The sequence below is a fragment of the Branchiostoma floridae genome, chromosome 12 (genome assembly GCF_000003815.2).
Source record: "Branchiostoma floridae strain S238N-H82 chromosome 12, Bfl_VNyyK, whole genome shotgun sequence".
In the NCBI taxonomy this organism is placed as follows: Eukaryota; Metazoa; Chordata; class Leptocardii; order Amphioxiformes; family Branchiostomatidae; genus Branchiostoma; species Branchiostoma floridae.
In genome coordinates this window covers 21,092,955-21,109,257 of record NC_049990.1, presented here as the reverse complement: position 1 = coordinate 21,109,257, position 16,303 = coordinate 21,092,955, and the positions used below count along the sequence as shown (strand labels likewise).

At 40.2% G+C, this 16,303-nt stretch overlaps 1 protein-coding gene across 1 annotated transcript in view; it reads right to left on the bottom strand.

Annotated features, from left to right (window-relative positions):
• Positions 1-1,537: 1,537 nt before the first annotated feature.
• LOC118427580 overlaps positions 1,538-16,303 on the bottom strand; it is a 55,658-nt gene continuing 40,892 nt past the window's right edge. The window contains exons 9-12 of the mRNA XM_035837430.1: positions 11,486-11,629; positions 10,790-10,944; positions 3,791-3,926; positions 1,538-1,713 (exon numbers count right to left, since the gene is read on the bottom strand). Coding sequence (XP_035693323.1) covers positions 1,541-1,713; positions 3,791-3,926; positions 10,790-10,944; positions 11,486-11,629 — 608 coding nt within the window. The 3' untranslated portion in view covers positions 1,538-1,540. The remainder of the gene's footprint in view (positions 1,714-3,790; positions 3,927-10,789; positions 10,945-11,485; positions 11,630-16,303) is intronic.

Below are 16,303 nucleotides of genomic sequence, written 5' to 3'. Positions count from 1 at the left end.
ACCCAGCAATGAGACCGTGAGCAAAAAGAGAAAGATTGCAAAACGAAGAGCTTCATACAAAGCAAAACAGGCAGATGAGACAACTGAGCAAAAAGCAGATAGACTTGCACAGGAAAGAGCAAAACGAGCAAATGAGACCCCTGAGCAAAAAGACGATAGACTTGCAAAACGAAGAGCATCATACAAAGCAAAACAAGCAAATGAGACCCCTGAGCAAAAAGCCGAAAGACTTGCAAAACAAAGGACATCACGCAAAGCTAGCAAAGCAAAAAGAGCTGAACAAGAATCTTCACAAGAAAAAACGCAACGACAGAGGAAAAACTGTGATAGAGTGAGAAAAACATTGGCTACAAAATATGTTAGAGAACATAGCATAGACTATACCAGTGAACAATACAAATCAGACTTTCCTGCATTTCATTGCTATATAAAACAGCAGCCAAAGTACTACTGTAGCATATGTAGACAATTGTTATTTCATGACCAAGTGCGAAACTGCAACAATGCTGTCATAGACAAAATAGTCAATGATATTTCTGGTCAACATCATCTCTGTTCAAAGTGTTTGATTTGTCTTGAAAAAGACAAACCCATACCCAATGCTTGGACTAACAATATGGATCCAGGTGACATTCCATCATGCCTGAAACAACTCAGTAGAATGGAAACAAGACTTGTCAGTTTGAAATACACCTTCATCAAGTTAATTGTATTACCAGGTGGACAATTTGGTGAACAAGGTCAAGCCATAAGTTTCCCTACCAACATTGAAACTACTTGCCAACTGTTACCACATAGCCAAGATACAGCTGGGCTAGTAATAGTACACCCTTGTCAGACAAATGAAAGTAATAATGATGCACATTTTACTGGAACACAACATGAAATTTTGAGGTAGTCCTTCCAAATGCGCCCCGGCCAGCTTTTTTTAAAAGCTTTCTTGTTTCAATTAATTAGAAACATTTTCACTTTCATTAGCATAAGTAATTAGTGTGAATTATCATAATTCATGCAGAATGTCGAAAAACTGTGTTTTACAGTAAAATACTAAATTTCTTTCAAAATATTTGGTGTTTACTCATCTAAGCAACTATAACTATCTATGTAATTAATGATTCATAATTGACTGGGGTCATTTTTGACCCCACCGAACAAGACACAGACTTTCAAGTATAGCTTATACAATAATGGGCAAAACTCGGTGAAAAATTGGTAGATGTAAGACATGTATACAAACAAATTCATGGAAGGAATTTTTTCTCTGATGAAAAATGTTGCTATGGCAGATTAAAATATACGCCTGGGGTCAAAAATGACCCCATACGGTCGGATGAGGGTTATTAATGAATTATCAGACTTGGTGCTTTTTATCTGATGCTTATTAATGCCAAAAAAGACCTAGAGCAAAGAAATGCGTGTGATAGTATACAGTCAACTTGGTTGTATCTACTAAGAAAATCCTGTCATTTCTGCACTAAAGTACACTCGTTACGTGGGAATGCGTTAGTTTGCAGCACACTTGTAATGAAAACAGCTAGACTCAGGGGTAGCAGATGAGTTTCCCCAGGGTGTAGTAACCTTCTTCAGAACCATCACCAGTGTCCCCAAACCTGAGCTGGGTGACTGGCAGGTCATCCTTGTGGGACAGGAACCCAGAATCCTCACGCCAGGTGGCATCATTGGCATCACAGTTGCATCTACCAGAGCATGTGCCTGTTGGAATAAGGTCATGACAAAGTGTTGTTTGTGTCGCAGGGTTAAGATATCTCACACCAGGTAAAAAGAATGAAAAAAAATATTCCTTCCTAAAAAATAATACATTTTGTCATTTGTATGTTTGTTTGAACCTTTATTTATAATAATAGCCTTTATTGCACATTCATGCCCTATCGGGCTAAGTACAGGCATATAGATACCAAAGGTAGTAGTGCAGTACATATGGTTTCTAAAACATGGATTCTAAAACTAGTCTAATACATTTGTTCGGCTTCTTCTCGTTTCTTAGTAATGTTGAATATGTAGCTTGTAGGGCTGGGTACCGGTACAGAAAATTCAGGTCCAGGTCCGGTTCAGGTCCAAAGGGTCAGGTCCAGGTCCGGCCCTGAACCTGGACCTGATGCAGTATGACTCATACCAATGGTACATTTCTCTACAAAGATATCTGTTTGGTCGAGTATTAGACTTACACTGGCGTTTTAAAATCCTTAAATGTTAAATGCACCTGTACGATTGGCTGTAAAACTTGGTAGAAATTACTATAAACTCAACTCTACTTCACTCTTGTTATTTTCTTCCACCTGCAAGCGCCAAAACGTGTGAATGCGTGATAAATAATCTGTTATTTTTCTAACCGGTCCAACATCCGGTCCGCCTAATTTCTTCAGGTCCGGTTTTTCCTGGACCGGTCCAATAAGAAAAACCGGTTTTGTACCGGTGTGACAGCGATCTCGCGAGATCACTAGTGTTTTCGCCCCCCTTTAGCGTTTTCGCCCCCCCCCCCCAGAGCAGCTGGTTACTACATATTACCGGTGCGCTACCTGGTACTATACTGCACCTGGGGAGTAACGTATATGGTGTGTTACCTGGTACCTGTATGGCACCTTATTACCGTACCGTAAGATGTCATACCTCGAAAGTCGATACTATATTGTTCGGTGCAAATATGACATTGAAATGAAAAAGACAATTTTTGCAGCTGAGGTGGCATAAAAACAGTGCTACTGCGAACGTATAAATCAACACCGTCTATGGTACGGAATACGTCAGCTATATGTTTTCAATTTGTCACAGTGTTTTCTTTCTTGTGATGGAAACATTTCCAAAGCACTAACAAAAACACACGTGAATAATAGTTTCTCATTATAAACACTATCTACGCGCAAGTTGATATAGCTGTTGCTAAATGCTACACAAACACTGGTAAAGTACCAGTCTTAAGAAACACGGGTAAATGCATCAGTTCCTAAATACTAGAAAAACACAGTCATGTTGGAGGTGAAGATATTAGAAAAACACAGTCATGTTGGAGGTGAAGATATCCCTTGGCCAGGTGCATATACCAAAATGTGCGTTATTCTAATTAATACCTAATATTTGCATAATTAATAAAGACATTACATAGTTCTTTTGTGGTCACTTCATGGTGGAGACTTCATATTGGAGATATATAGGCTGCTTGAGGACAGGTGAATACAATGAAATACATCTTATGTCAAGACTCAGGTATATGCAATAATGGGAATACAAGGGACCCAACCCTCCTTGTCTGAAACAAGTTGAACTATCTTATTACCATGTAATTACGTTACTATTGATACTATGAATGGAGTTATGTATCAAACTCGTGTACTTATATCATTCTGAAACTGCATTTTGTGATTTATACCAATCAACTTCTAAAATGTCATGTAAACCCGTTTTTTTTGGGGGGGGGGCGAAATCGCTAAAGGGGGGCGAGGTAGGGGGGCGAGATCACTAACCGGGGAGGGCGAGATCGCTAGTGATTTCGCCCCGGGGGGGCGAGATCGCTAGTGATTTCGCCCCCCGGGGGGGGGGCGAGATCACGGGGGGCGAGATCGCTGTCACACCTGTACGCTGTACCGATACCCAGCCCTAGTAGCTTGAGATGTGTTTGTATAATGTCGTTCGATCAAACCTCATAAGAAAAATGAATTTTTCAACACTAGACGCTCGTTCATGATCATGTGCATATAGCCATAATACATACAATAGTTCACTGGTATTTCTTGCAATTAGCCATTGGGCATAGTTTTCTTATCATCATGTTTACCTGATTGTCCACAGGCACATTTCCCACTCCCAGGACTGGCACCTCCCCAGTAGTCAGCCTGGCGGCCATTCCAAGTCACCCACCAGGCGTAGGGTGTGGCAGATGAGCTCCAGATCACTGAGCCATGGCATTCATACTGAAAATACATATTTGCACAAATGTCACTTTGCAGATTAGGTGCCAATACTCTAGCCTCCATAGCAGGCTCTCGAGCCCTTTTTAGACTCTTTTTGGCATGCATAATACACTTTTGCTGGCCATTTCTTATTGAACTTTTGGGTCGCTTGTACCGCCTACCCGTACAAAAAGAAATGGCCAGCAAAAGTGTATTATGAGCAAAACAAGGCGAAAATGGCATAGATAGCCTGCAATGGAGGCTATAGATAGTCTGCAAAATATAATGCATTTTAATAGTCGGACATGTGAATGACCAGAAACCTACCGCTTGTAGGCAGTGGTGACAGTTGGGTCAAACTAAAGCTGAACAGAACTGGATCTCGGATTATGTTTTGAGATATCTGACATGTAAACAACATACCTTGATATGCTGCATGCACAGAGTTGACTTGTCCACCACAGCTCTCACTTGTTCCATGCTATTCCAGTATGTCACATCCTTGGAGTAGGAACCTCGTCCCTCAAACCCATTCACGTGTGTCCGTGCCTCACTGTCGTGGCCAATCAGGGTGATTACTGAAATGTAATGAAGCATCACACATCACCTGAACCTAATGTTGCATGTAATGTTGCTAGTTTGTATCAGCGTTCCATAACCAGAGCCAGATTCTAAGACATAATGCATGAAAAACAACATAATTATTTTTAATTGTCAAGTTCGTATGTGATGGTACACAGCGTAAAACCGGTACCCGTTCCAAAAGCCTTATTTATACGCGTTTTAAGCGAAAAAAAGACAGGGTGCAATGCATTTTAAATGGGATTTTTCTAAAGTTATTTTGGCACTATTATACGATGAAATTTACCTACACACATACCTCCTTCAGACTATCACATCCATGTATTTTACTTTTCCCCTCACACCCCTACTATCCATGTAATATGCCAGGAGTTAATAACACAGCCATGTACTTCTAGGCTGGACATCGTTGTTGGGGCTTGCCATAATTCAACATTATGTTCAACACCAGGCTCCCTAGGTCTGACAATGGTCTTTGTTCATCATCATTTTCACCTCAGGCCATGTTTATCTGTGAAGTGATGCTAGCGTGCAAATATTTGCTCCATTTGCAGTTACATTTGTACTTTGTACTGCTTAAAGCATGGTTCAAAACTCTCTTTGGGAAATGACCTAAAGTTGATGCACACATCAAATCAACATGGTCTAATTGCTGACATTGCCTGACAAGCCGTATAGCACATTTGGCTTTAGCTTACTTTTATCTCCCTGAACATCACACTGAACAACCATCGGCAGGACTGGTCCTGGTCCATCAGGGTCGATGACGTAGAGTGCCTGATTGTTGATTCCACTTCTTTCTGCTACTTCAGTGCAGTTGGACGGTGTGTTACATGTATCTGTTGAGGAAAATTTAAGAGTGATGAATACAACTTCAGGCTTTGAAGTTTTGCAATATGGGCGCCCAAAACCCGGAGTCGCCAGGGTTAAAACGGGTGAAGTCTTCAAACGTAATGTCTCGCGGAGCAAGTGTGGTCTCGTAGTATGCGGTACATCAAATCGGCTCCTTCGCAAGACAAGCTTAAGGTGTAGTTGCAGTTCACCTACATCTGCGTCTATTAAGAAAAGGCCTATCATATAAGATAGGCAATCCATATACCTCTTAGAAAGAAACCATAATCAGTCTTAGGATACCAGACCTTTAGAAGTGCAAAAACCCATCAACGTCGATGGAGAGCGACTCATAGCTGTAGAAATTGATCAGCTTTGTGATCAGCAGGTTGTGGCGGTTTTCTGGAAAAAGTAACTTGTAGTGTAACAATAAATGCTTTTGATAAAGCTGGCCATGCGAGGTATGGTGGCAGAAGATAGTAAGTAACAGAAAAAGAACCACATTTGGCACAGTGCCCAATCTTAGCAGACAAAGAGAGACAGAGAGAGAGAGACCATAGAGAAGATTATGATAAAGCACAACAGAAACGGCATCGCCGACGCCCTGAGCGGCTGTAGCTGTAGTACAGTACTGAACAAGAGTTCGGAGACCTCATACCTCCATGAAATATTCTGATTATGCAAATGACTTGCATATCTGCATAATTTATGCTTGGTTATATACACCTTTGCATAACTTACACAGGTCACAAAAACCTGAATTAGGACTTTTTCACATTAATTATGCAAATTAGGGACTTATTTGCATAATTGGTATCTGCTAAAATTCAACCTGTCATAAATTACATATGTTACATGTATTTGAGTCCTGTAATGAAAAATACTGGAAATATAGATTTTCCTCATTAAAGATGCAAATTAAGTCCAAATTTGCATAATTTGCACTTCATTATGTACATCCCTGCCAAACATACCTATATTCTAATAACATAGAAATTCATCGTTCCTATTTTCCGTTATGCTACTTGGACGATTTTGCCAAAATTGCCCCTGCCGTTCCAGAGCAAGCCGCTAGGGGGCCCAAACAGATGTACCCTTTTCCTTACGTCACAAGCTATCTGCCACCAAGAAATCAAGACCATAGCACATTCAGGTCAAAAGATACAAAAAAAATCAAAGTTCTGCTGCATTATCAAGGTCACACACCAGGGGGCCCAAAATCGACCTTGACCTTTGTCTTCCAAACACCAACTCACATACTAAATATCATTAAAATCCATTCAGAGGTTCTAAAGTTATGCTGACCACAAATATGCGGACACACACACAGACAGACGCACAGACACACCAAAAACTATACCTCCATTTTTCATGGAGGTAATGATGCAGATTGAAGCATGGACGTCGCTGCTTTGGAAACTGTCGTTAGCTTTGCAATAGAACTTCTACATACTCATGAACTGCTCGGCACTGTCCACCCGTGCGACAACACTGTCCAGGCCACTCTGCAGAGATGAGATGAGTCCGGCCTGTTGTGCTAGTTGTCCAGCCTGTTGTGCTAGATGTCCGGCCTGCTGTGCTAGAAGTGCGGACTGGTTGGCGATGACCTCCTTTAGGCCAGCCACCTCATCATCACATTTGTAACAAGTCTCCGTTTCTTCCAGGTAGTCTGGAATACAAGAAGAGTTCACCCAAACTGAAATAACTCAAATAATTATGGAAGGTTTAAGAGTATATTGTAAGTGTACAAATAGCTAAACAAATGAAGCTTTACAAGGACACACACACACTACTAGTATTATATTTTTGTCTATATTTTTTTTCTAATAAACTCGAATTCATGAACCTATTTTGTAAAACATATCACGATAACCAAGGTCAAAGTCAAGTTAATATCGTGCTAAGTAATTACTTGACTAACGCAAAGCATTATAGATATTTGAAAAAAATTACCATATGTTAGCCACTTTTCAACACTGTAAGGTGGTAGTACAGGTAGACAGTATAAAGGAGTGCTGTACCTGTGATACTGGACACGTGGTGCTGTTGATCACCTAACACAGGAAATTGTGCGGTTGTTATGCCGCTCAGGAACAGAAGTAGCACTCCACGAAACATCTTGTTTCTTCTGAACCTGTTGTGTTCTTGAACCGTACGGATATGTTTCCCAGCTTTATGACTATTGAATGTTGTATTGTTGACTAAGCATAGCTGCGTATTGATACAGCTGAAGCAAACAAACGAGGTCCCATACAAGCGATCGCTGTTTTGTTAACATCCGGGGTTTTCGATGACCGGTAGACAAACTCACATTAGCAGATAGGATTATCAATAAATATTCATGTTAGTAGACCAGCTAGGAAGAGTTTCACAACTTGCGTCATGCGGCTATGGGACTGGTCGGTGAGGTGAGGTGAGGCCATCACATGCAGTTAAGGTCTCATTGATGTATGACTCCGCGAGTGGGTACAACCTAAAAGAGATCCGAGCCAAAAGCTAAACGACTGGATGGACGCGTGTTTTTAGCGGTGAGAAATTCCCTTTTAGCCAGCGGAACTGATATCAAAAGTTAGATTGGTGAAATTTTGTTTCTAACTGAAGAAATAAGCAGGTAAAGTTTGGCAGCCGCGCGCTAGATCGGAGGTACACAGTCCTGGGGTTTGAGTGGTGCGGTTGACTGGTGGCAGCTAAAAAGTGCCTGTTGGGATGGTTGGGTAACTGCATTTTGTAATTGTCCTAATAAAAGACTGTACGCATAGAAGCTGTTGGGAATTTTTTTACATGATGACGAGAAACTGTGCTCAACAAAGAATAAAAAAAATCGATCTATTTCAGGTTGGTTTATTACGAACGCGCCCATGTAAAACACGTATTATACCATATAAGTCTATGGGAAGAAGAAACTCATCAATGAGACCTTAAGATAACAAAGGTTTGACGTCATTTGCTGTTAATATATACTAGCTATATAGTGTTAGCTGGAAAAAATAACGAAACACTTATTTGTTACTTACAGTCGACGTCGCTTCCTGGTAACTTGCTGTTACGGCTTCAGGACGAAGGATCATAGCTATTTTGTTATTTCTAATTATGAGAAATACTGTTTCAAATAGCTGTTGGACAAGAGACCTCGACATGTGGACATGACCCAAAGTGGACGGTATGGATAGGGCACGACGTCCTTGGTAGTTCTGGTCGTTGTAAAATAAGCATACCTTGAGTATGCAGACAATTCAAAGGGGCTAAGAATAGAACATGTAAGGCACGCCATGTCTCACACGACAATCTGATTCCAAGGAAAGCACAAGTTGTTTTGATTTTATCAGCAAATGCTCCGTTTTTATTTTGTAACTTGGTATCAGTTATAACTTTCTTTATGTCTCTGATCTGTTGTTGTTCGTCCATCGGGAGTCGATAATTATTATAAGGACTTCAATCTCTTCTCTCTGATCTAATACAAAGCAAATTGGATATAACTAAAATCGCATGCACACGGAACACTTTTCCGTGAGGTTATGATAATTCAACAGATGACACACGTAAGATCTAGAGTCACGGATAAAGCTGTAAAATGTCACACTAGAATTATCACTGCATTAGAGAGACTGCAACTATCACAGAATTCTTCCCTATATTGTCATGATCTTATGTCTATATCTATAGGCCCATACAATACACAGGAGGTATTTGTACAATTTCTTATTTGTCACTTCCTTACGGTAGAAAAGCCTGTAACTATAGTGTTCTTGTATATCGTTTTCTGAGGAGCTATTGTCTCGGTAGCTACTGGCACACTAAAACACATATAGGAGCATTATGTACGATGTAATATTTGTCACTTCCTATAATATATACGATAGATAAGTAAACCTTACAGGTAACACAGAAACGTCGTTGACTGACAGAATTTATTTAAGTCCCTCTCTATATGTATTCAGTATTTACAACACTCGTTGTTTCCTTTAGAATACATGTTCTCTTAATCAATCATTTTTAATTTTAAACACCATTATTTTCATCTCAGACCTGGTGATATTGATCTGATGCTAATCAATGCCGGAAAAGACCTGGTGGAAAGATCGAAATGCCTGTCGTGGTATACTATCAACCTGGTTGTATTTACTACAACAATTCTCTTATATTAGCATAAAAGCTCATCTGTACGTTGGTTGGTATTATCCATATTGAAGTGTTTCACCGTCATTCAACACAAGAAATTGCTCACCTCGAATTTTTGGTCACACATCCGTCGACCTTCCTCAGGAGTGGTGATTCAATTACTCTGAGCACGTAACCTAGGGACAAGTGACTCGAGTAAAGAATCGTAGATGCCTGGCAAGCGGTATCGGCCCCCGTCTCTGTTAAGTGTCGGCTGGTGTGCTCTTTAGATGTCCTCCTTCCCCCCTCGCAAAGTAATCCGGTTTAGTGTCCAATATTTGAGTCAGGTGTTTCTAGGTCACGTGCTCAGAGTAATTGAATCACCACTCCTGACGAAGGTTGACGAGCAATATCTTGTGTTGAATGACAGTGAAAAACTTCAATATAAAACAATTCTTTTATTTCTGCACTAAACTGCACTTGTTGCGTGGGAATATGTTTTGCAGCACAGTTGTAATGATATCTATGTACCTCTTTAAAAGATTAACGATCATTAACAGCTAGACTAGGGATAACAGATGAGTTTCCCCAGGGTGTAATAACCTTCTTCACGACTATCACCAGTATCCCCAAACCTGAGCTGGGTGACTGGCAGGTCGTCCTTGTGGAACAGGAACCCAGAATCCTCACGCCATGTGAAATCATTGGCATCACAGTTGCATTTGTCCGAGGGTCCAGAGCATGTGCCTGTTGGACAAAAGAATAAGGTAATAGCAAGGTTTACTTTTGTCAGAATTTAAGATATGACAATTCAATTAAAATTTGGAGGAAAAATATCTTGTCCAGGACCTACAAAATGATGGATTTTTTTTCTCATGTTTAACTACATGTATGAGTCATGACTATAATACAATAGTTCACTTGCACTTTTCTGCCTTCAATAAAAAAATCATGGTTGATCAGGTTGAAGCTTTATAGCGCTTCAAATAGCTTCAGTAGAATCAGATTTAGAATAATTGTCATTTCGCTCATTCAATTGTATATTGCATTGTCCTTCCCTGTTGAGTATACACACTTTGTACACCACTGTTTTGCTATGTTTGAATGCAAATTGGGCATTTCTCTATAAGGGTATTACTACGGCGATTACCTGCTTGTCCTCAGGCACATTGCCCACTCCCAGGACTGGCGCCTCCCCAATAGTCAGCCTGGCGACCATCCCAAGTCACCCACCAGGCGTAGGGCGTGCTACTAAACCGGATCACTGAGCTATGGCATTCATACTGGAAATAGAAGATTATGTTATTTCAGATAAATAGCAATTGCTATAAACTTGACAGTGACTTCACAGCCAATTCAAACTATACATATACCTTGATGTGCTGTTTGCAGAGACTTGACTTGTCCACCACAGCTCTCACTTGTTCCATGCTATTCCAGTATGTCACATCCTTGGAGTAGGAACCTTGTCCCTCCAACCCATTCACATGTGTCCGTGCCTCACTGTCGTGGCCAATCAGGGTGATTACTGAAATGTAATGAAGCATCACACATCACCTGAACCTAATGTTGCATGTAATGTTGCTAGTTTGTATCAGCGTTCCATAACCAGAACCAGATTCTAAGACATAATGCATGAAAAACAACATAATTATTTTTAATTGTCAAGTTCTTATGTGATGGTACACAGCGTAAAATCGGTACCCGTTCCAAAAGCCTTATTTATACGCGTTTAAGCGAAAAGAGACAGGGTGCAATGCATTTTCAATGGGATTTTTCTAAATTTATTTTGGCACTATTATACGATGAAATAGACTTACACACATACCTCCTTCAGACTATCTCATCATGTATTTTACTTTTTAATGTGAAGTTGTATGGATTTATTACTTCCTAAAATTAATAACTATCGGAAAATAACACTCCCGTGTGGAGTGGAAGGCCCCTTTAAAGCATGGTTGAAAACTCTCTTTGGGAAATGACCTAAAATTGATGCACACATCAAATCAACATGGTCTAATTGCTGACATTGCCTGACAAGCCGTATAGCACATTTGGCTTTAGCTTACTTTTATCTCCCTGAAGATCACACTGAACAACCATCGGCAGGACCCCCCGTTCTGGTCCATCAGGGTCGATGACGTAGAATGCCTGGTTGTTGATTCCACTTCTTTCTGCTACTTCAGTGCAGTTGGACGGTGTGTTACATGTATCTGTTGAGGAAAATGTAAGAGTGACGAATACAACTTTAGGCTATAGAAGTTTTGCAATATGGATGCCAAAAAAACCTGTAATGCCCCACAGGGGAAGTGTGCTTAGCTATAGTAGTATGCGGTATATTATACCGGCTCCTTCACAAGACAAGGTGTGGTCTCCATTTTATTCTCCAGAGTTGACAGCTTCTGCTCCAGCACCTGATACCTCAGCCGCAGTTCATCTATAGCATGCGTCTAAAATATTAAGAAAAGGCCTATCATATAAGATGGGCAATCCGTATACCTCTTAGAAACCTTAATCAGTTTTAGGATACCAGACCTTTAGAAGTGCAAAAACCCATCAACATCTATGAAGAGTGACTCATTGCTGTAAAATTGATCAGCTTTAATAGGTTGTGACGGCTTTCTGGAAAAGGTAACTTGTAGTGTAACGATAAATGCTGTTATGTATTTCAAAAACACATTTTTCACAATACCATCTCCGCGCGCACGCTGCTTTGGCTATATCGCTAGCTTTGCAACAGAACTTCTAACGTTACATACTCATGAACTGCTCGGCACTGTCCACCCGTGCGACAACACTGTCCAGGCCACTCTGCAGAGATGAGATGAGTCCGGCCTGTTGTGCTAGTTGTCCGGCCTGTTGTGCTAGTTGTCCGGCCTGTTGTGCTAGTTGTCCGGCCTGTTGTGCTAGTTGTCCGGCCTGTTGTGCTAGAAGTGCGGACTGGTTGGCAATGACCTCCTTTAGGATAGCCACCTCATCATCACATTTGTAACAAGTCTCCGTTTCTTCCAGGTAGTCTGGAATACAAGAAGAGTTCACCCAAACCAAAATAACTCAAATAATTATGGGAGGTTTGAGAATCAGTATATTTTAAGTGTACAAATAGCTAAAAAAAATCAAGCTTTACAAGGACACACACACACTACTAGTATTGTATTTTTGTCTATAATGTTTTTTCTAATAAACTACTCGAATTCATGAACCTTACTCCTATTTTGTAAAACATATCACGATAACCAAGGTCAACGTCAAGTTAATATCGTGCTAAGTAATTACTTGACTAACGCAAAGCATTATAGATATTTGAAAAAATACCATATGTTAGCCACTTTTCAACACTGTAAGGTGGTAGTACAGGTAGACAGTATAAAGGAGTGCTGTACCTGTGATACTGGACACGTGGTGCTGTTGATCACCTAACACAGGAAATTGTGCGGTTGTTATGCCGCTCAGGAACAGAAGTAGCACTCCACGAAACATCTTGTTTCTTCTGAACCTGTTGTGTTCTTGAACCGCGTACGGATATGTTTCCCAGCTTTATGACTATTGAATTTTGTATTATTTACTAAGCATAGCTGCGTATTGATACAGCTGAAGCAAACAAGCCCGATCCCATACAAGCGATTGCTGTTTTGTTAACATCCGGGGTATTCGATGACTGATAGACAAACTCACATTAGCAGATAGGATTATTAATTGATATTCATATTATTAGACCGGCTGGAAAGAGTTTCACACCTTGCGTCATGCGGCTATGGGACTGGTCGGTGAGGTGAGGTCATCACATGTAGTTAAGATAAGAAAGGTTTGACGTCATTTACTGCTAATATATACTTAGCTATCGTGTGAGCTGGAAACAAATAATGAAACACTTATTGTTGAATTACAGTCGCTGTCGCTTCTTGGTAACTTGTTGCTCCGGCTTCAGGACGAAGGATAATAGTTATGTTGTTATTTTGTTGTTTTAAAACTGTTTCCGCGTGGCAAACAAGACATTGGTCAATAAGATTTTATTGTGGGTTTGGTGATGACACGAGCAAAAAGGCACACAACAATTTGGTTGTAAGGAAAGAATCACTAATTGTTTTAACAGCAAATGATCAGTGTTTATTTCGTAACCTGGTCTCAGCTAAATCTAACATTAGGTCTTTGATGGGATAACGATTGGACACCACTAAAGTCACAAGCACAAAAAATACATTTCCGTTACATTAAGTCATGTTGAGTTGATTATATCCACGAGCGCATAAATTTCATCCATTTACATTTTTCAGCCATACTGAAAATCGTACAAAACAAAACAAGCAAATATGTTACGGCTGCACTAAAATACTCGTGTTGTGTCGGAATATGATTGTTCACAACACTTCTGCAGTGATGTCTTTCGTTCAACAGGCAGACAATTAGTCACCGATACGTAGACTATCTAAAAAAGTACAATAACTATACTTAAGAGCGAATGTCTGTAAGGGTCAAACAATGGTGGCACCGGTCAAAAAATAGATTTGGCTCCTTTTTTGCACAGTGATAGTACTTGGTACACAACCCCTCAAAATAGCTTTCTTTCTTCTCAGAACCCCTCGTTGCCATGGCAACAGGCCAAAGAAGTTTGGGGGCCATTTTGCCGGATTTGGGCATGTCAAAAACATGAAAATTGGCCAACTTTAGGGCACTATCACTGAACAATGCTTTAACTACACAACAAAGGCAGAATATGCTGATCAGAGCAATGCCTAAACTTGTATGAAATAGCAGTAAAGTTAATCTCCTGTAAATTCTAAGGCCCTGGGCAGCCTGAATACAATACACTGTTTTCAGGTTGTAAAGAATCTGAAATTTTGCCCAACTTCAAAGCAATGAAAGTCCATAAGTATAAAATATTTTCGCTTGCAATTTACTACAAATAATAACCTACTATAGGGCTATTAGATGAATGCTAGCAAAGTTTGGGTTCTTGTTTTGTTGCTACGCAATCGTCCGTCGAAGTGGGTCAAAGTTCATGATTTTGATAATATATCACTTTGTGCTCTCTTTAAACAATCCTAAGTCCCATACCAAAGTTGCTCTGCAATTAAATTTCACATGGATTATAAACCAATGCATTGTCTATTAAATGCATGTTTGTAAAGTGCGGGTTCCTGTTTCGTTGCTACGTAATTGTCCTTTAAAGTGGGTCAATTTTCATGATTTTGATAAAATACCTTATTTTGCATCATCTTCGAACAATGATAACTCACAAGCCAAAATTGTTCTGTAACTAGAATTTACCTGAAATTTAAACCAAGATATTGTTTCTCAAGGTCATGCTTGTGAAGTTTGGGTTCTTGTTTTGTTGCTAAGCAATTGTCCGTTAAAGTGGGTCAATTTTCATGATTTTGATGATATATCATTTTGTGCTCTCTTTGAACTGTCGTAAGTTGCCTATCAAATGCATGTTTGGACAGTTCGAGTTCGGGTATTCTAACAATGAATGTACATGTCCCTGAAAGTAGCTCGTATTCCACTGACTTTTCCACAAATCATGTTCTTGACAACAGTGATACACAGTCTTTGTTTTTATAGAACCGATGTAAAAATGTGCTATCACCATGAAAAAAAACATTTGTATTGGCAACGTGATATCCTGGCTTCCCGTCAAAGTTGATCCAAATTTCGTTGTCTAAAGTTTGAAAGTTGCCGTCATTGCTCGAGCTTAATTGACAAATTGTATTGCACTGACTAAGAAAAGTGAATAGGGCAAGTTCGGATCAGGTGTTCAAGCCGAGATGTAACTTAACCGCAAAATAAACAGCCAAGAAAGGATACCTTTCACGTCAGGCGGCCCGCCACAGGAGTCGCAAAAAGTATCCGTACACTTTCGTTTAGGAAATACTACTTCATTACTTGACAGTATTACAAATGCATATTTCTTATGGTTAAGGGTACCTTTAGTTATCTTTGTAGAAAGTTTAAAATGTCTAATATATTTCGGTACTAAACTTAGCTAGGTGAGGAATTGGCTTTACCCATTTGAAAAACAAGCTTACATGCATAATACACATAATCAAGATGCCTCCGACAGTTCCTTTACGTTGAGCCATCAGTATTAACATTAAACCTCTAATGTCGAATAGTTTGTCTATTGCAATCGGCGTTGTCAGTTTAACACATTGGTCGTGGAGCGCTGTGCCGCTGTAGAGGTTAAGTGCACAAGTCGCTCTAGATCTCTACTTCAGTCTGCTTTTTAGATTGTAAAATACGTACCCCCTGAACGTACTGGCCTGAAGTGAAGCCCGCAGTAAGGAACATCAGACAGACAGTAAACTTCATGTTCGTGGAGGACATCTGGTAACTCAGGGAAACTTTGTCTTGCACCTTGAATAGATTTTAACGTTACTTCCTTGTAACACTTCCTCTGGCGTACATGTCGGAGTGAAAGCCAAAGCGGTCTTAAATGTGTGATCATGTGATGCCATTGTTGTGGATCGGATGCAATATCTTATGAGGTCAGTGTCGGGGTTACCGAACACTTATGACCATTACCAAACTAATACGTGTACAAGTATCTGTCGTGTTGATTATGCAAGGTGAATTACATGTATGCCTTAGAAATACAATTGTCGATACAACTGGTACAATGCGTTGGAACTTGAGACAAAGGTTGACTCAGAGGTCCGTGTACTGAGTCGTACATCGGCACGATCATTAAGAACCCGATTCTTGGAACATAAACGTCGCAGTTCAACATCTTCAGAAGTGTCTCAGCATATACACGGCGAATCTCCGGGCCACTCCGTGTCTTTGGACCAAGTTCGTATCTTGGACTCTGAACAGGACTGGTTTGTGAGGGGCGTCAAGGAGGCTATCTACATTAGGGCACATCAACCCTCATTGAACCGTGACGGTGG